This window comes from Lactuca serriola, chromosome 6, assembly GCF_051521515.1.
Source record: "Lactuca serriola cultivar US96UC23 chromosome 6, Lser_US96UC23_V15, whole genome shotgun sequence".
Lineage (NCBI taxonomy): Eukaryota > Viridiplantae > Streptophyta > Magnoliopsida > Asterales > Asteraceae > Lactuca > Lactuca serriola.
Window position 1 is genome coordinate 84,196,132 of NC_136413.1, and position 20,255 is coordinate 84,216,386.

The 20,255-nt window shown below is 36.1% G+C and overlaps 2 protein-coding genes and 1 non-coding gene across 3 annotated transcripts; 2 read left to right on the top strand and 1 right to left on the bottom strand.

Annotated features, from left to right (window-relative positions):
• Window positions 1-3,718: 3,718 nt before the first annotated feature.
• On the top strand, window positions 3,719-5,748 carry LOC145059428 (putative aldo-keto reductase 3). The gene is made up of 5 exons (XM_079007282.1): window positions 3,719-4,057; window positions 4,133-4,336; window positions 4,516-4,688; window positions 4,784-4,886; window positions 4,985-5,748. The coding sequence occupies exons 1-5, from the start codon at window positions 3,836-3,838 to the stop codon at window positions 5,327-5,329; spliced, it is 1,047 nt and encodes a 348-aa protein (XP_078863408.1). The 5' UTR covers window positions 3,719-3,835; the 3' UTR covers window positions 5,330-5,748.
• A 7,132-nt stretch (window positions 5,749-12,880) lies between these two features.
• On the bottom strand, window positions 12,881-17,165 carry LOC145059970 (uncharacterized). The gene is made up of 3 exons (XM_079007722.1): window positions 15,900-17,165; window positions 14,175-14,368; window positions 12,881-14,048 (listed from the first exon to the last, which is right to left on the bottom strand). The coding sequence occupies exons 1-3, from the start codon at window positions 17,163-17,165 to the stop codon at window positions 12,881-12,883; spliced, it is 2,628 nt and encodes an 875-aa protein (XP_078863848.1).
• A 529-nt stretch (window positions 17,166-17,694) lies between these two features.
• LOC145060854 (small nucleolar RNA R71) lies at window positions 17,695-17,801 on the top strand. The gene has a single exon (XR_013687036.1). It is a non-coding gene; the product is annotated as a small nucleolar RNA R71 (small nucleolar RNA).
• The last annotated feature ends 2,454 nt before the right edge of the window (window positions 17,802-20,255 follow it).

Consider the following 20,255-nt stretch of genomic DNA (forward strand, 5'->3'; position numbering starts at 1 on the left):
ACGGGTTGCCGAGGAGATGGAATCCAGCCATGATATCTACGCGAGAAAAGGGATATAAGAATCTAATATGAATAGACGTACTACTTAAGATAATTATAAGACAATCCTTACCAATTACTTCAATACTTGCATAGTGCATACCAGTTATATGAACTCAAAGCAGGATAGACCTTCGAATAAGTAACCCTAACTCCAAATCCACAACCAAACAAGGAACAGGAAGTAAAGCAAAGACTACAAATTCTGAGTCTATGACACCTTAATCTCATATAACTTTAGTGTATCCATTTAGCAATTATTGACCTACTAGTAAAGACCTTATTAGTTTTCAGATAAGTAATTATAATGACACCAAATACTCCTATAGTATTTTAAGTTTATATTTTATTCTAATGCTATCATTGTATTAGTGCTGGTAAGTTTTTAGACTTGTTGCAACACCACAACCATTCTTAGGCACATGCTAGTCACTCCTCGGAAAATATAGTTGATCAAACTATATCCTCCCAGATTTGACTATATGTCTCTAAGCCTAGTTGTGTTGTTCAACAATCGTAATACTTTTGTTCTGTCCTAGTGACACTGATTTTAGTATGAATGCAGGTATGTATACTTAGTTAAATATTTTACTATTTAAAAGTATAAACTCTTGGTCAGAGTATTTTAATCCCGTTGTGTTTATAGTTTGTATATCTTTTATGGATTGGTATACTCAATTCACTATAAACAATGCTCTGATACCAATCTGTCACACCCCAAAACCGGAACGGCGGAAACGTTCAGGGGTGGAGGACGTCATGTACAGTATCTCAACACAGAATAATACTACCTCCGTCCCAAATTGATAGTCCACTTTTGACTTTTGAAGTCTTTTTTCTTAAACTTTGACCTTAAATATTTTTATTTTTGATAGATAATACTTGATGCAAAATATATGAATGGATTATATTTTAAATGTTTTTTCATTTTTATAAGTTTTATCAAGTAATATATAACACAAATAAAAATATTTAAGGTCAAAGTTGAAGAAAAAAGACTTTAAAGTCAAAAGTGGACTATCATTTTGGGATGGAGGGAGTAGTAAACAAGCAAACAACATCATCCATTGCATTAATAATATAATTTAATACAAGTGTGTTCTGTATATCGTATGGCACAAAAATGTAATTAAAAATATAAGATGAGACTTGAACGCACTCCATCTTCCCAAAAGCTGGCATCGGTACCTGTTTACTGATGACCTGAGAATACAAGTTATTTTGAAAGAGTTTATCAGCATTAAAGCTGGTGAGTTCATAAGTATTTTAGTGTCATTGTTTGCATCAAAATGTTTGTAACAGTGTTTGAAATATGAGTTTGTAAACGTTTGTAGTAAAAGTATGTGAATGTTTGTAACTCCTAGAAAATCCTATATTTTCTGCTAAAAGTAGCCTTCTACCAAGGCCCAACTGTTTTGTATGTTCGTTTTCTTGTAAAAGTGCGTAATTTCCCCAAGTGTGACTATCATTAACAAAATATAGTTTATACATTACCGTATACGTGAAAAGATCACGAAGGGAATGCAATGGGAAAATGATATGGTATTATAGTTTGTATGTGGAAACTACCTTAGTACTACTTATCTTAAAGCCAATGAATTATAAGACAAGGTGAGATTTGTAACCATACTAATTGACGGCTGTAAAACACGACGATGAAAGAAGTCAAAATAAATGTGACATTTGTCACCCCTTGGCTTGGTCGGTCGGGAACTATAGCTAACAGTTGAGGTGTGGGATAGTCTGTCCCGTATAGATCTATACACACAATGCCCGCTCTCCCTCCAGGAGTCTCTGATTACTAACATGTGATTGTTATAATAACTATGATATTCAACTTGTATCCCCCCTCCCCCATAAAAGCATTTAAAATCATTTAAAAGGTTGATTAAGGGGTATGAACTCACCTGTAGTGAGTGGTTTGGATGGAAGTGTTGGACAAGGTGCTAGGTGTCAAGTGAAGACTTGAACACACATAATGATCCTATTTAACATATAAAGACATATATGTGTATCTAATTAGTGATTATAACCACAATTAAGCAAGTATAAACACCCTAAAACATGGAAAACACTTTGGTTTAAGTGTTAGAGGGTCATAGGGTTGCATCAAAGGGGGTGTAAGGCATTGCTTTAGAGTTCACGGCCCAAGGACCAACTCCCATGGAGTTTACGGCCTAGGGTTTACGGCCCTAGTGGGTTTACGACCGTAAACCCATGGTAACTCCTACCATTTCAAAGTTTAAGGTCTAAAGCTCAAGTATGAAGGGTTCTAGTCCAATATCCAAGCCCTAGGAAGCAGTGGGAACACATATGCAACACCTAATGGTGTTTACGGCCCAAGGAGATTGCCTTGGCCGTAAACCCATGTGTTCTTGGGCATTCTTGGTGTTTTTCAATGAGAGAGAGAGACCCTTATATATTAAATCATTATATTATATTTTCTTCTTTTTTCTAAAAAGACAAAACTTCATAAATGGTTCTTATGGTAGTAAAATTACGAAAATGCCTTTTAGTTAACGGTAAAAATTAACAGAGTAAGCAATAAAGACATTTTGTTAAAAGTTTTGAAACCATAAAAAGTATCTGTAAGGTTTTAAACTTAAAGACTAAATTTTAGATTTCAAGATATCATAACCATTTATAAAGTTTTGTTTTTCTATAAAACAATATAACTTTTTTTTAAGGACAAAACAATCTATTCAAATGCTCCATTATTCAAATGTTAAAACCAAAATCAAGAAAAAGTATTAATTTTGAAGCTTTAGACTTTGTCTACAAATTTTTAAATAATCAATACTAGTTGTAAGACCCGTATATTATACGGGTTGATTAAAACAAAATGTTAAATACGAACGATTAAATAGAAATTTTATTTGAATTTAAAATTGAAATAAATGAAAATTATGAAAAAAAAACATGCAATAAATAAATAAATTAAAATTATGTGTTTAGTGTAGTAAACGGGTTAATTATAACAAAATGTTAAACATAAAGGTTTAAACTGTAAATTTATTTGAAATTGAATTTAAAATTTAAAATTTAAAATTTGAAATTTGAAATTAATAGTTATTATAGTAAGTTTAATTTATGTAAACTAAATTAATGATATATTGAAAATGAAAATTAAAGTAATGACAAGTGGAAAATAAATATATCTCAAATTATGACAAAATGACATGTGGCTAATTTTATGAGAAAAGGACATGTGGCAAAGTAATTTTCATTTATTATAATACTAGGTGAGAGACCCATGTATTACTTGGGTGTATTTAAACCAATTAAATATATATAAACATTTGAAAATTTTGAATTTATAAGAAATATAAAATTATAATGAAAGTCTATTAATAGAATTGATATGCATTTATTATTAAATTTAAATACCATATGAAATTAATAAAATAAGAAACCCGCAAAATTAGATGTGGAATAAAAATTAATTCAAAATAACCACAAAATGACATGTGACAAAATGAATGTGAATGTGACAAGTGACAAAAAACCTTTATTTATTAGAGAAGATTAAGTTTTTACTAATTTTTTTTTTTTTTATCCATAGTCTTATCCACTTGACGTAGCTTTCAATTTTTGGATGGGTGCAAGCCACCAACGAAGACTGTTGACGTTCTCATTAGTCAACTTGCGTTGTCCAAATTTGGTTCACTCCCACAATTTTTAAATGACTTCATCCCTGCTTCACTATCAGTTCACTATCAGAGTGAAATATGCTACATTCAAAATCAAATTGCAAACAAACTCATTAGGTTTAACCAAATTTCGATCAAGAAACAACCATGGCGTCGGATCCGGAGGTGCCAAAATTGAAATTAGGCTCACAAGGTCTAGTTGTTTCAGCACAGGGATTGGGATGTATGGGTATGACCGGAAGTCACGGACCCCCGAAAAAGGAATCTGATATGATCAAGCTCCTCCACCACGCCATTGTCTCCGGCGTCACCTTCCTCGACACCTCAAACGTTTACGGCCCCTTCACCAACGAGATTCTCATCGGAAAGGTAAGTCATGAAGTTCCGGTTAATCGATTTGTTAGCTACCCATTTTGATTTAAGGAATTTGAATTGCTTTTGCAGGCTTTGAAGGAACGAGGGTTGAGAGAGAAAGTTCAAATTGCTACAAAATTTGGATTCCGAATGGTCGACGGAAACATTGAGGTGTGTGGTGATCCGGCGTATGTCCGATCAGCTTGTGAAGATAGCTTGAAAAGACTTGACATTAACTGTATTGATCTCTACTACGCTCATAGGATCGACACTCGTATCCCAATTGAAATCACGGTTCGTCCCTCTTGCTTCTAAGTACTTTCAGAAAAGCATATCTTTTTAGTCTATCAAAGCGAAAGATTCAGCTTACTGCTTAGTTTGGTTTATTTTGCAATATGAATCTTGTATGTCAGCCATGGAAAGATTGAGCTTTTGTTAAACACTTCGTGTAAGCGAAAAACTGTAATAAACAGATGGGAGAGCTGAAGAAACTGGTAGAGGAAGGAAAAGTGAAGTACATAGGATTATCAGAAGCATCAGCTTCCACAATTAGAAGGGCTCATGCTGTTCATCCAATTACAGCAGTCCAAAACGAGTGGTCATTATGGACAAGAGATTTAGAAGATGAAATTGTTCCTACTTGCAGGTTTTTCCCCTTTCATTATCTTCTTATGTTACATAATAATACAAACCCACAATGATAACATATGTTGTTTGATGATAATTCATTTTTTGTATCAGAGAACTTGGCATTGGAATTGTTGCTTATAGTCCTATGGGTTGGGGATTCTTGGCTGCTGGTCCTTCATTGGTTGAGAACTTAATACCAAATGACTTCAGGAAGGTATATATGAATTATGATGAACATATCATATTATAACATCATGATAACATGACATCGAGGAGTATAAAGTATAAACAAAAAATCCAAACTTATTGTAGAACATGCCAAGATTTCAAAATGTTGATCATAACAAGACTGTATATGAGCGAGTAAATGAAATGGCAGCAAGAAAAGGATGCACCTCTGCACAACTAGCATTGGCATGGTTGCACCACCAAGGAAATGATGTGATTCCGATTCCGGGCACCACAAAGATTGAAAACTTCAATCAAAATATTGGAGCTTTGTCTGTAAAACTAACACCGGAGGAGATGGCGGAATTGGAATCGTTTGCTTCTGGTGACATGGTGAAGGGTGAAAGGAATTTTATGATGAATCTAACGTGGTATAATTCTGAGACTCCTTCATTGTCATCTTGGAAAGGTACCCAAGATTCTGTTTGATAAAACTGTAGAAAAATTGTGTAATAACGAAAACTTATGAACTGGTTAAATAAAATAATGTGGAATAAGGGGGAGTTGTGCTTATCTTTTTGGGAGCTAAAAGTCCTTTTGACAAAAGTTACAAAAAGTCAGGTTTTCGACTTTTTCAGTTTTCCTTATATCCAAAATCCAAAAGGAGCTTTTAAAATGTTTTTACCAAACATCTTTTGCATTTTATCTTTTCCAAAAAGAACTTTTGGCCTCTCAAAAGATAAGCCAAACACCCCCTAAGAATAATAGGATTTAGGATTTTTAAGTCTGAGTTTTTTATATTTTGTTTTGATTGATGAATATGTTGTCAACAAGGGTCAAAATGGTCCCTGTAAATTTTGTGCTAATTATGTTTTGTAATTATATATAGTTTTAGTTATTTTTATTTATTTATTTATTTATTTTTATTTTTTTACATTTTTAACCAATAAATTTATATAAAATGTTAAAAAAAACCATGATAACAAGTTATTAAAGATTTTTCCAATTTCCAACGAATTCTCCTACACCCAACTTGTGAGTCGGTTGCGAAATGTGTACAAAAAAATATAACTAAATGTATAAAAAAAGGAAAGGCAATTATGCCTCAAATATTTTTAAAAAAGTGACTAAAAATACATACAATTGTAAAATTTGGGGAAAATGACTCTTGAGGGTAACTAGCTGTTGCGTTTGTTTTCATTTGGTCCCTTTCCTTTTTTTTTGTACTCAATATACCATCGAACTTGTTGTTTATATTCACCATAACCCTTTTGATCGGCTTTTGACCTGTGATAGCCGGTCAAAGGAAATGGTGAACATAAGAAACAAGTTCGATGGTATATTGAGTACAAAAAAAAGGAAATGGACCAAATGAGAACAAACTCAACAGTTGGTTACCCTCCTGGGTCATTTTCCCCGAAAAGTTAAATGAAATTAAAACTGCAAAATTATCAAAGGCTGCAACATTTTTTGGTCATAACGTATATGAATAGCGTTTTGGAGGGGTAACTTCGTTAAAATATGGTCTATGTTATGCTTATTGTGGTTAGCTGTCAACACCTCTCTGCAAAAGGATATGACTGTGTATGAGAGATATATTTATCAGCATAAACGTTTACCTCAAAGTATATTATGATGATGTGTCTGCAAAAGCTATATGATATTGTACATATTAATGTTGTATTTTATCCTATGAATTCGATCTAAAGCTAAGTAAACTTAAAAATCACAACACTTGTGATTCCACTCATTTGCAGACATGTCTAGAATCCATGATACGATAAATTATTTGACTGGAAATGTAAATGTAGTCATGAAATGCATCTGCTTAGTCAAGATTCCCCTAATAGATATTCAAGTGCATTACAAAGTTACATGTATGAATAATGTTCTTTTGTGGGTTATGTTTTGAAGAGAAGCAAAAATGAATCTCATAAAGTCATTAATATCAGCAGGAGATGATGTGAGATTTGTTGTAAATTAGTAAAGGGAAATTGAATCAGGAGGGTAACCAACTGTTGTATTTGTTCTCATTTGGTCCCTTTCCTTTTTTTTTTGTACTCAATATACCATCGAACTTGTTGCTCGTGTTCACCATAACTCTTTGATCGGCTATCACAGGTCAAAAGTCGGTCATAAGGGTTATGGTGAACACAAACATCAAGTTTGATGGTATATTGAGTACCAAAAAAAAAAAAAAGGAAAGGGACCAAATGAGAACAAACACAACAGTTAGTTACCATCAAGAATCTTTTTCCCTAAAATTTGGTTACTCATGTTACCCTCACAAGTTATTATCCTTTTTATTTAATGAGGACATGTTTTGTTTAACATTCTTTTTATTTTATTATTCATTAAATCAAAATATATTATCTTTATATCTCTATACCCATCCATGCACCTACCCCCACACATATCCTTACACCCACAAGCTCATACCCATAAACCTACTATAAGAATCTTGAATTTAGAGTAAGTTTAACTTTTAGGCAAATATTGACAAAAATGTTAAAATGGTTAATTATGAGAAGAGATGAGAATATGAAGTAATAACTTCATAAACTTAATATAAACTTAGTGTTCAAATTTTATGACAAAGTTTATAGTTATTAGTTGGATCCTTGTTAACCTCCATAAAGAGAGTGATTCTTTAAATTTTATAAATTCAAAGTTTAGTGTTCAAATTTTATGACAAAGTTTATAGTTATTAGTTGGATCCTTGTCAACCTCCTAAAGAAAAGAGAGTGATTCTTTAAATTTTATAAACTCAAAGTTCATAAAATATAAACTTTGTCTTTAGGTAAAGCACAAAAAGATCCAACTAGTCCAAAAGGTTGTGCATGACTTATTAATTCATACCATATGAAATATTAACTAGTTATACTTTCTTATAATTATTATTTTCACAAATCTATAATTATTCTCTAATTAAATACAAGAATTGAGAGTATTTATTAATAATCATATAAATAATAAATATAAAAAATATGCCAACTTGATAAAGGTGTGACCATACAGGATCATATATTATTAGCAATGTCGCTCAATAATGATTCTTGGGCATATATATTCAAAAATCTCCCACTTGTACAAAATTCATTATAGACTAACATCGCTAGTAGCTGACATCTAGTAACGGGCTGCAACCCCAAACAAAATATGAAGGGTGTCATCTCATTAACAACTAATTCCAGGAGCTTTAAGCTACAATTGTTACTAAAGGTGTGGTGTCAATTATTACTTTGTCTCAGACATTATGTTGAACATTATGAATCGCAATCAATCTAATTTAGTATTCAAATTTGAGTAAGGCCTTAGATGTCTAATTCTTAATGAATAAGCGGAACAAATCTCATCTTAACTACAGAAGCCCATCAATGTAATTTATTTCATACCCAATGATGTGTGCAAACTCACCTAGTTTTAAACCTATTTTTAATTATAAAATAAACACACAAAGGCAGTGAACCTGTCTTATAGTGGTATAGTTGGATAAGTAGAGTGTCGAACTCAGGGAACGGGAAATTAAACTAATAACTAATTTTAACTAAGCAAATAATAAAAGTAGAAGGTTTTCCTCTAGTTTTGCAAGACTAGAAACTTAATCGCACCACAAAAACACTCAATTAACTAATAACTAGTTCACCAAATTTAATAAAGATGTTTCCGTTTTAGGTTCAACCAATCAACTCCTATGGTTATTTTGAATTTATGATAGATTAATTGTTATTGGCTACCAACTAATGTGGTTAAGTTCATGCTCATTACTCCTAACCCTTAGACAATTAATTAATTCAAGCAGTGATCAAGTGTTTAAACTAATTAATTCCCTAGATTAATGATGTGGATTAAATAAGATTTGTAGCGGTTAATCAAATTGGTGGTTTAATTAACCTCTTGTTTGTTGGTTTCTCAAACAAGCTCACACATTAACCTATCTATTGTCTTGTTAATCTTAGTTTCATGTTCATTAATCCTAAGCATATGATTAAGTGTTCACATAGACATACGAGGTTGACAATTAAGAGATGTTCATGCAGCTTAATTATCTTCCAATTAACAGCAAATAGTTATGATTAACACATAAGGTTCTTTAACAAACTTAATTTAATAAATCACTAATAAACAATCAATCAAAAACTAAGAGTTAAACCATAGGAGTTAATTGGTATCCCCAAAATAGAAACAAAAACGTATTTAGTTCATAGTTGCAGCAAAAAAAAACACATAAATAGATTTATTTAAGCTAATCATTCTTAATTCCTAAAGCTAAATGAAATGATTCACCTAATTGCCTTGATTCCTCAAGAGATTGAAGATTAGGGTTCCTCAGCTCCTCTAAGGGTTCTTCAATCGCAGATGAGTCTCCAAAAACGCCAGAAAAGTGTTCAAATCGGATTAAGGTTCGGTTTTTATAATTATCTCAAAACAGGGTGTACTCGGCGAGTAGCAGACCCGACTCGCCGAGTAGGCTTGTAGTTATCCGTCTCGTCTTAGGAATCTTGACTTATCTTCTGGAATATTCTCCTGTACTCACCGAGTATACTCGTATACTCGCCGAGTATGTAGACTTTTGTTTCCCTATTCTTCATTCTTTTAACTCTAATTGTTTCCCCTTGTTCCCTTTCTCTCCTAAGCATGTCTTTTGGACTGAAAACAAAATTTAAACAACATTAAGTACCTTTTGTCCATATTATACACATAATTAGTTAAAAATAAATAAAAATGTATGCTAAATGATTAACTAATTTTGCACATATCAAAATACCCCACACTTGACTTTTGCTTGTCCCCAAGCAAAACTGAATTTTATCATGATAGAACCACATATGACAACTCCAATCTAACCTAGCCATTATGCCAAAACCGCAACGCATGCATTTGTGTCTAAAATTGTCCTAAATACCCCCATACTCTAGATACTCACAATCCTCATAAACATTCGCCCACTTTTCCCGAACAATGCTCATTTTATGCATCCCTCTGAATCCATCCCCAGAAAACCTCCTAACCTCAAGGTAATTTTGTTTGGGTCTTCATGCAATTATCAGCACAATTCTAAACATGGAATCCTAATTATCATTTTTACCAAAATTTTGTAAATTAAATCCTAATAATATTTTTGGTATGCAATTTTTTTTTAAAATTAACACAAATTAAGATTCTAAATTTACTAATATGTAACCAACCCCCTACCCCCACACTTATGTTATGCAATGCCCTCATTGCATATTATGCATGATAAAAAACATAAAAATAAAGAGGGAATTGGAACAAACTTCCCTGGGGTAGCAGTCGATAGGTTGATCAATTTCCTTTTTAGCTACATCTTCAATCGATTTTAGACATGGGAACAACTCATCCATGCCTTGGGTGTCAAATCTTGTGTGGTTGACAACTCAAAAATACCAAGGGAAAACTTCTTAGAAGTCTCAATAACAAGTCTTCGCTAAAAGTGGATAAATGCTGCGGTGAAAAGGCTCAAAACAACTCTGGAATTTGAAAATTGTAAGGATACTCGGCGAGTAGACTGCTAAATTGCAGTTATTGTGTTTTTACTCATGTACTCGCCGAGTATAAATTATGCACTCGGCGAGTAGGCTCTGTATTGCCAAAACTGCTTCCACGTCATGTTCTTTTTGACCCAGGGCTGAAATTTGAAACTTCTTTAACCCTTACTTTCAGCACCTCAGCAACAATCACCCTTCTTTACTCTCGACTCTATCGGACTCAATCCTAAGAAAAACTCTATACTTTTCTCGACCGTCTCTCATTCCTTACTTGACCCTCGACACTTCATTATTCTTCCTAACCCTTCATTCCTGAAAAATAGCAACTAAAAATGAAAGTAATAAAAATCCTAAAACAAACAAAAGTGATTCAAGTTTTACAATTGTTCTAATCAAAACATAAAAACACAAAAAGAATTTTTTTTAATCTTCTTCCTCCATTCCGGCTCCTCCTGCTCCACTTCCACCTTCCCCATTTCTTCTCCTCATTCTCTCTTCCCAACTCATAATGTACGGATAGCCTGGTCCAGGGCGTGGTGCAATGTTCATTTGTTGGAAAAGGTATTCAAAAGATTGATTATTATAATTTACTCCTCTTCCAATGTGATCCAAATAGCGCCGATACTCCATTTGGTTCCATCCATCATTGTCCTCCTCCACCAGAATAACCGGTGGTTCTTCTCGTACTCGGTCGCTTCTTGGCCTTACCCGCCTTCCCGGCTCTTTGGGGACTGTTGACTCATCCGCATGTGGAATGGAGAAGGAATCACCAAACTTCTCCACTATCCGTTCCCTTCTATATAATGCAGTGTTGAATGGGGGAGGATGAATGACTGTGAGTGCCCTTGCTTCTTGCAAATCTAAGATACCATATGACCTAGCCAGCCTTGTGACAAACATGCCTCCATTAATTTTGGAGTTGATCTTCTCTTTGACCGCCCCTTCAGCAAGAAACTTGGCGATCCAATAAGGAAGATTGCAGAAAGCATCGGGAGTAATAATACTCCACATGTAGAAAACATCAAGGGTTGGAACCTTATCCTAATCTTTCCTCATGTTGATCGTACTGGCAACGAAGCAATGAATAAGACGATGAATCGGTGAGCGAATATGGCCCTCCTGGGCGGTAGAAGGAATATACACCCGATTGGCAATGGTGTTCCACCAGGTAGAAGCCACTACTGCCTCGGGAAGCTCCTTATAGCAGCTCTCCAAAAAGGTTTCAAAGTCTTCATTTAGCATTGTGTTCTGGTCATAATTACCCAGCCTCCAAGAAAATTCAGCAATGTTGCATTGTCACATCTCCCCGCCAAGAGAAAAAGTAATTATGTTGGGGTTGTAATATTCACTACCACCTCTGAATGAGATAGTAGCAAAGAATTCCCAACATAACTCAACATAAACCGGTTCTTGAAGTTGGAATAATCGCAACCAACCATCACATATAATGGTGGTATCCCCCAAATCGCAATCTTTTACCAAATATGGCGTAAGCTCCTCCTCAAATCCTACTTTTCCCAACCAATCCCAGTCAACAACGTTGGGCAAATGTATTTCCTTTTGTTTCAGTGCCTCCAACTTGTTTAAAGCTCGAGCTTGGGATGATCTAGATGTGATTTGTCGAAATAAGAGCCACGGGATATCACTTTGGCCCTCCCTTCTTGAAGATTGTCCTCTTCTAGACATGTTGCCTGCATAAAATTAAAGGAACACAAACAATACCCAGTGATTAAATCGGAAGAATTAAGTCTGAATAGTAACATACTCGCCGAGTACACGACCTACTCGGCGAGTAGGACGAACAAAGGTTAACAAATCGGACCGATCATGTATAATCTCTCCAAAACTCAAAATTTTCCACAGGGTTTTGTTGTAATGGGTCAACTAACCATAAATCTAAAAGAAATTTCTACTATCACCACCTAATCCATGGCTAAATTAAAACCCTAAAAATTGAGAAAACCCCAAATTCGAATTTAACCAAAATAAAAGCAATGTAATGGTAAAGCTTGAACCTTTCATGAGTTTCTAATGTAAAGATGTTACTTTCCTTTGAAAGAAGAAGAATAAGTGGAAAAATCGATGAAAATTGCAGAGAGGCTCGTGTTGTTGCTGTGCACGACGAGTATAGGGGTTAAATGGGTGAAAACCCTTATTTTACAGATTATATATCAACTGTGTGAATTGGCTACTCGCCGAGTAGAAAGTCCCTACTCGCCGAGTAGAACTGCCATTACGCGTTTTGTTGGGTTACTCGGCCAGGTACTCGCCAAGTATACGTGCCTACTCGGCGAGTAATCCTTGCAGTTTGAAAAATTAAAAAAAAAACTAATGTATTTTCTCATGTTAACCATTCACCCCACACTCTATGCATTGCTTGCCCTCAAGCAATTATATTCTTGGAAGAAGATTAATGAAAATAAAACAAAAGTAGAACGAAAGAAAAGGAAAGAAAATGAAAACTTGAGACTCGGGTTGCCTCCCGAGAAGCGCTTCTTTTTAAGGAGTCATTAGCTGGACTCCTCCCCTTTTACGTGGTTGCAATCCCTTCTAGCAATAGCAACTCTTCCATTCCTTCATTCCGGGGGACTCCTTCTTCATATTTTTTAACCCGATGTCCATTGACCTTGAAAGGTGTTCCATTTCTTGACAATAACTCTATAGCACCATGTGGAAACACCTTCTTTACCAGAAAAGGACCATCCCATCTTGACTTGAGCTTTCCTGAGAATAACTTTAGTCGTGAATTAAAAAGCAACACTTTTTGGCCTTCATGAAATTCTTTATTTTCTTTTATCCTTTTGTCATGCCACATTTTGGTCTTCTCTTTATAGATCAACGAACTAGAGTATGCATCATTTCTTAGCTCCTGAAGAGCATTCATTTGCATCAACCGGTTGCTCTTGAGTTCCTCCATGTTGAAATTGCACATCTTTAAAGCCCAAAATGCTTTATGCTCGATCTCCACCGGCAAATGACATTGCTTCCCATAAACGAGCCTATATTTTGTAGTACCAATAGGGGTTTTGAAAGTTGTACGGAAGGCCCATAGTGCATCGTCTAACTTATCCGACCACTCTTTGCGGTTGCTCCCTACCGATTTCTCCAAGATTCGCTTTAACGCTCGATTCGTTACTTCTGTTTGCCCACTAGTTTGTGGATGATAGGATGTAGAAAATTTATGGGTTACCCCATATTTCTTTAACACTTTCTCTAGTTGATCATTAGCAAAATGTGTTCCTCGGTCACTAATAAGAGCTTTTGGGACTCCAAATCGGAAAAATAGCTTCTTGAAAAACCGCACCACTACCCGACCATCATTTGTTGGTAACACTTGTGCCTCCGCCCATTTGGATACATAATCCACTGCTACCAATATGTACTTGTTGCCCTTGGACATAGGAAATGGTCCCATGAAGTCGATACCCCACACATCAAAAACCTCGCACACTTGGATACTATGTTGTGGCATTTCATTTCGAGATGAAATGTTTCCCACTCTTTGACAAGCATCGCATTCCTTGACAAATTGGGCTGCATCTTTGAAAATTGTAGGCCAATAGAATCCAATGTCAAAGATCTTCTTTGCAGTGTAGTGTGCTCCATGATGTCCTCCCGTGGGTCCGCTATGGCAATGCTCTAATATTTTACGGCTCTCATTCCCGAACACGCATCTTCGTATAATCCCATCCGCGCAGCTTCGGAAAAGATATGGTTCATCCCAAAAGTAATATTTTATCTCAGAAAAGAATTTCTTCTTTTGTTGGCTTGTGAGATCTTTTGTGATATAATTGCTAGCTAAGTAGTTAGCAATATTTGCAAACCATGGTTCTTCTCTCACGATCACCATGATATAGTCGTCCGGAAAATCATCGCCAACGCTATCTTCTTGCAGTTCCGGGTTTTCAAGTCTTGACAAGTGGTTGGCCGCTACATTCTCCATTCCCTTCTTATCTCGTATCTCTATATCAAATTCTTGAAGAAGTAACACCCATCGTATTAGTCTTGGCTTGGCATCCTGTTTGGCAAATAGATACTTGATGGCAGAGTGGTCAGTAAAAACGGTTGTTTTAGATAAAACTAAATAGGGACGGAATTTGTCAAACGCATACACCACAATAATAATTATTTTTCTGTGGTGGTGTAATTTTCTTGGGCTGGATTTAGAGTCTTGCTGGCATAATATATGGGTCGAAAGTTCTTATCAACCCTTTGACCAAGGACAACTCCTAATGCAAAGTCACTAGCATCACACATAATCTCAAAGGGTAGACTCCAATTTGGTTCAATAATGATCGGGGCATTAGTTAATTTTTCCTTTAAAAAATCAAATGCCTCTAAACATTCTTTAGTGAAATTAAATGGTGCATCTTTTAATAATAATTATGTTAGAGGTCTAGTAATTTTGGAAAAATCTTTTATGAAACGCCGGTAAAAACCCGCGTGTCCTAGAAAACTTCTAACGCCCTTCACATTAGTTGGTGGGGGTAGTTTGGCAATAGTGTCGATCTTTGCCCGATCCACTTCAATTCCCATTTTGGAAACCTTGTGGCCTAACACTATACCCTCCTTAACCATAAAGTGACATTTCTCCCAATTAAGGACCAAATCGGTTTTTTCACATCTAGCAAGCATTAGGTCAAGGTTTATGAGACAATCATGGAAAGAAGATCCAAAGACAGAAAAGTCATCCATAAAAACTTCCATGAATTTTTCCACCATATCGTGGAATATGGCTGTCATACACCTTTGAAAAGTCGCAGGTGCATTGCATAGCCCAAAGGGCATGCGCCTATAAGCAAAAGTCCCACTTGGGCAAGTAAATGTAGTCTTGTCTTGGTCCATTGGGTCTATGGGTATTTGAAAATAACACGAGAATCCGTCTAGAAAGCAATAATAAGTGTGTCCCGATAGTCTTTCTAACATTTGATCAATAAAAGGCAAGGGAAAATGGTCATTACGAGTGGCATCGTTTAGCTTTCGATAATCGATGCACACTCTCCAAATGGTTACCGTTCGTGTTGGGATTAGTTCGTTCTTTTCGTTGGTTATGACCGTCATCCCTCCTTTCTTGGGCACCACTTGAACCAGACTCACCCATGGACTATCGGAAATGGAATAGATAATGCTTGCATCTAAGAGTTTAACCACTTCCTTCTTGACTACTTCTTGCATGTTCGGGTTTAGCCTCCTTTGGTGCTGTACAACCGGTTTTGCTCCATCTTCCAGATTGATCTTGTGGGAGCAATAAGATGAGCTTATTCCCTTAATGTCGGTGATGCTCCATGTATGGCCCACTTTCGCTTCTTCAACACTTGTACTAGCTCTTCTTTTTTAGATTTTGATAGATCAGAGGCTATTATTACTAGCTTTTGATTTCCTTCTTCAAGGAAAGCGTACTCCAAATGTTCTGGTAGAGTTTTGAGTTTAGATTTTTGGCTCTGACTGTTGGACTCGCCGAGTACAGGTAGGGTACTCGTCGAGTTTGCGGCTGCATTCACGAATTCTGCCTTTTCTAAGGATGTACTCGGGGAGTAAATCGACCCTACTCGGCGAGTTGGGCTGTCAATTTGCTTCTCTAATTCTTCGAACTCAGCTTCTTCCAGCAGCCTTTCAAGCTCCATTAAGTCTTTTTCTGGATCAAATTCTTCATTATCAGTTGCGAACTTGCTGGAATCTTCACTCATGCATTCTTCCAATAATTCATCGAGCATATCTATTGAGAATGCCGTGTCATCACTGTTCCTTGCATATTTCATAGCTTGATCTACTCCAAATGTGACTGAATCCTCACCTACCCGCAATGTGAGCTTCGAGTCCCTCATATCTACTATTGCACTTGCCGTGTTGAGAAAGGGTTTTCCAAGGATGATTGGCACTTGTGGATCCGCCTCCATGTTTAGAATAATGAAATCAGCGGGAAAGACGAATTTGTCCACCTTAACTAGTAAGTCTTCACATATGCCCCTCGGAAAAGTAACCGTCTTGTTTGCCAAATGAATTGCCATTCGAATTGGCCTTGGTTCCGGAAGATCCAGCTTCTTGAAGAATGAATATGGCATTAAGTTTACACTTGCTCCTGAATCAGCTAAGGCATGAATGGTAGCCAAATTGCCAAATTGGCATGGTAAAGTCAAACTCCCTGGGTCACCCTTCTTCTTTGGTAACTTATTTAGCATTGCAGCTGAGCAGTTTTCGTTGAGAACTATCTTCTTCACCTCTTCCATCTTCCTCCTATTAGTAAGAAGTTCCTTAAGGAACTTTGCATATTTGGGCATTTGCATGACTGCTTCAATGAAAGGGATGTTGATTTCAAGAGCTTTGATATGATCTTGAAACTTCAGATACTCCTCTTCCTGCTTCTCCTTCTTGGCTCGGGCTGGGTATGGCATTGGAGGCTGATATAGTTTTTCAGGGACTTGATCTTTCGGGTTTGGTGGTGTACTCGCCGAGTCCATACGTGGTACTCGGCGAGTAGGGCTGTCACATTGTGCATCTTGCTTTCCGGCTTCCTTTTCCGCCCCCTCTTCCTGTGATTCCTTGGATGCTTCAGTCTGAGTGGGTGCCAGGGGAGTGATTATTTTCCCACTTCTTGTTGTGACGATGTTTATGTGTACGCCTTGTGGTTTATTTTCAGTTTTGCTAGGAGGTTCGCCCGGTGACCTTTGGTTGATTTGTTGAGCAAGTTGTCCAAGCTGCGTTTCTATATTGTGGATAGAAGCTTGCTGGTTCCTTAGCATAGTCTTTGTTTCTTGAATAGCAACATCATGATCACTATGTCTTTTTTCTGATGCAACTACAAATTTGGTGAGCATTTCTTCCTAGCTTGGCTTTCTCTCTTGTACCAGCTCCTCTTTTTGGTAGAAACCTCTCCCCTTTTGTCTAAACTTTTCCTCCCTGGCCTTTTTGTACTCTTCATAAGGGAGCCATTCTTTCCTTTGTTTGCGCCAGTCTTCATCATATTGGTCTCCATTTGAGTAACAAACTTGCATCTTCATATTGCCATTTTCATCTAAATCACAGTCTCTCGTGAGGTGAGGCCCATTGCAGTTTTTGCAACCTACCCGAATAGCATGGATCGTTTGATCCATTTTATCCATCCTCCTATCCATGGTTTTTAGCATAGCCATGACCGCTGATAAATCTTCATTTGTTGCACATACGGTCCCTCTAGTGACTTCATGTCTTGGGTTGTGGTATTCTCTAGAGTGTTTAGAGAATTCTTCAATCAATTCTTTGATCGCCGAGGGCGGCTTCTTTGTGAGCGGGCCTTGCAAGTCTAGCAGCTGCCTGGTTGTGACATTGACTCCATCATAGAAGATGGAGACTTCTTGCTGGCTGTTTAGGTAATGGTGTGGGCAATTTCTTAGTAAGCTTTTGTACCTCTCCCAGGCTTCATATAGTGACTCTCCAGCTTGTTGTTCAAAGTTTGCTATGGCCTTCTTCAACTTGGCTATTTTGGAAGGTGGGCAAAAGTGATCAATGAATTCTTCCTTCATCTTGGCCCATGTTGTAACTGATCAATGAATTCTTCCTTCATCTTGGCCCATGTTGTAATTGAGCCAGTTTTTTGCAGCGTCTTTGAATGTTACTGGAAGCATGCGAAGTAGCTGAGTTTCACGAGGCACATTTGGAACGTTGAAGTAATCAGCTACATCATTAACTTCATCCAAATGCTTGTAGGCGTCTTCATGGTCTTTTCCATAGAAAGGTATTTTTTAAGTAAAGCTAGGATATGACCCTTGAGATCGAAAGTAGCAGTCGCGGGAATTGCGGGTTGCACAAGTCCTGGACCAGTGTCATCGCGCATCCTCTTTTTCCATTCCCCCATGGGGATTTCATCAATGTTAGCCATAGTGATAGCTAACTGTTCTTCGAAATCGGATTCTTGCTCGTATGTAAGCTCCTCTTCTTCCTCGGTCTCGTACTCGATATCTTCCTTAGCTGGTTCGTTGATTACTAAAGAGGCGCTGGATGCTCCTGATTTGCTGCTCTTTTTCTTCCCGAAAACAATCTTCAAGTTTGACAAAGGTGACTTCTTTGGTGTGCTCGAGCTTTCCATGTCCTTTCCTTTGTCCCTTTTTAATGCGGCTTCGGGATCTTCAAACGGGGTTACCAACGGGGTGTTTGATCCTCTGGTCATGAAGGTTCTAAAATAAAAAAGATAAAAACGTAAAAAGAAAAAAATGCGATAGAAAAACAAAACGAAAATTAGTTGAAAAATATACTGGTACTCGCCGAGTAGGTGCGACTGCACTCGGCGAGTATCAGTGTAAAATTGAAGAAATTTAAGACTAAAAATTTAAAACTCAAACAAAAGCTAAACCTAATTTCTAACTACCAAATTGCAATAAATTAACTTTGTGCCAGTAAACTCACACAAAGGATCGAAAAAATTAGGAATTAGAGTAACTTTTTAGAACCGTTCCCCGGCAACGGCGCCAAAAACTTGATGTGTGCAAACTCACCTAGTTTTAAACCTACTTTTAATTATAAAATAAACACACAAAGGCAGTGAACCTGTCTTATAGTGGTATAGTTGGATAAGTAGGGTGTCGAACTCTGGGAACGGGAAATTAAACTAATAACTAATTTTAACTAAGCAAATAATAAAAGTAGAAGGTTTTCCTCTAGTTTTGCAAGACTAGAAACTTAATCACACCACAAAAACACTCAATTAACTAATAACTAGTTCACCAAATTTAATAAAGATTTTTCCGTTTTAGGTTCAACCAATCCACTCCTATGGTTATTTTGAATTTATGATAGATTAATTGTTATTGGCTACCAACTAATGTGGTTAAGTTCATGCTCATTACTCCTAACCCTTAGACAATTAATTAATTCAAACAGTGATCAAGTGTTTAAACTAATTAATTCCCTAGATTAATGATTTGGATTAAATAAGATTTGTAACGGTTAATCAAATTGGTGGTTTAATTAACCTCTTGTTTGTTGGTTTCTTAAACAAGCTCACATATTAACCTATATCTTGTCTTGTTAATCTTAGTTTCATGTTCATTAATCCTAAGCATATGATTAAGTGTTCACATAGACATATGAGGTTGACAATTAAGAGATGTTCATGCAGCTTAATTATCTTCCAATTAACAGCAAATAGTTATGATTAACACATAAGGTTCTTTAACAAACTTAATTTAATAAATCACCAATAAACAATCAATCAAAAACTAAGAGTTAAACCATAGGAGTTAATTGGTATCCCCAAAACAGAAACAAAAACGTATTTAGTTCATAGTTGCAGCAAAAACAAACACATAAACAGATTTATTTAAGCTAAACATTCTTAATTCCTAAAGCTAAATGGAATGATTCACCTATTTGACTTGATTCCTCAAGAGATTGAAGATTAGGGTTCCTTAGCTCCTCCAAGGGTTCTTCAATTGCAGATGAGTCTCCAAAAACGCCATAAAAGTGTTTAAATCGGATTAAGGTTCGGTCTTTATAATTATCTCAAAACAGGGTGTACTCGGTGAGTAGCAGACCCGACTCACCGAGTAGACTCGTAGTTATCCGTCTCGTCTTAGGAATCTTGACTTATCTTCTGGAATATTCTCTTGTACTCGCCGAGTATACTCGTATACTCGCCGAGTATGTAGACTTTTGTTTCCCTATTCTTCATTCTTTTAACTCTAATTGTTTCCCCTTGTTCCCTTTCTCTCACAAGCATGTCTTTTGGACTGAAAACAAAATTTAAACAATATTAAGTACCTTTTGTCCATATTATAAACATAATTAGTTAAAAATAAATAAAAATGTATGCTAAATGATTAACTAATTTTGCACATATCACCCAATAATGACCCTTATGACTGCTTTTTACAGAAAATCGCAAAACCATGCCAAAGCACAACAATTCCTACACGTGAAGTCCCAAATATGTT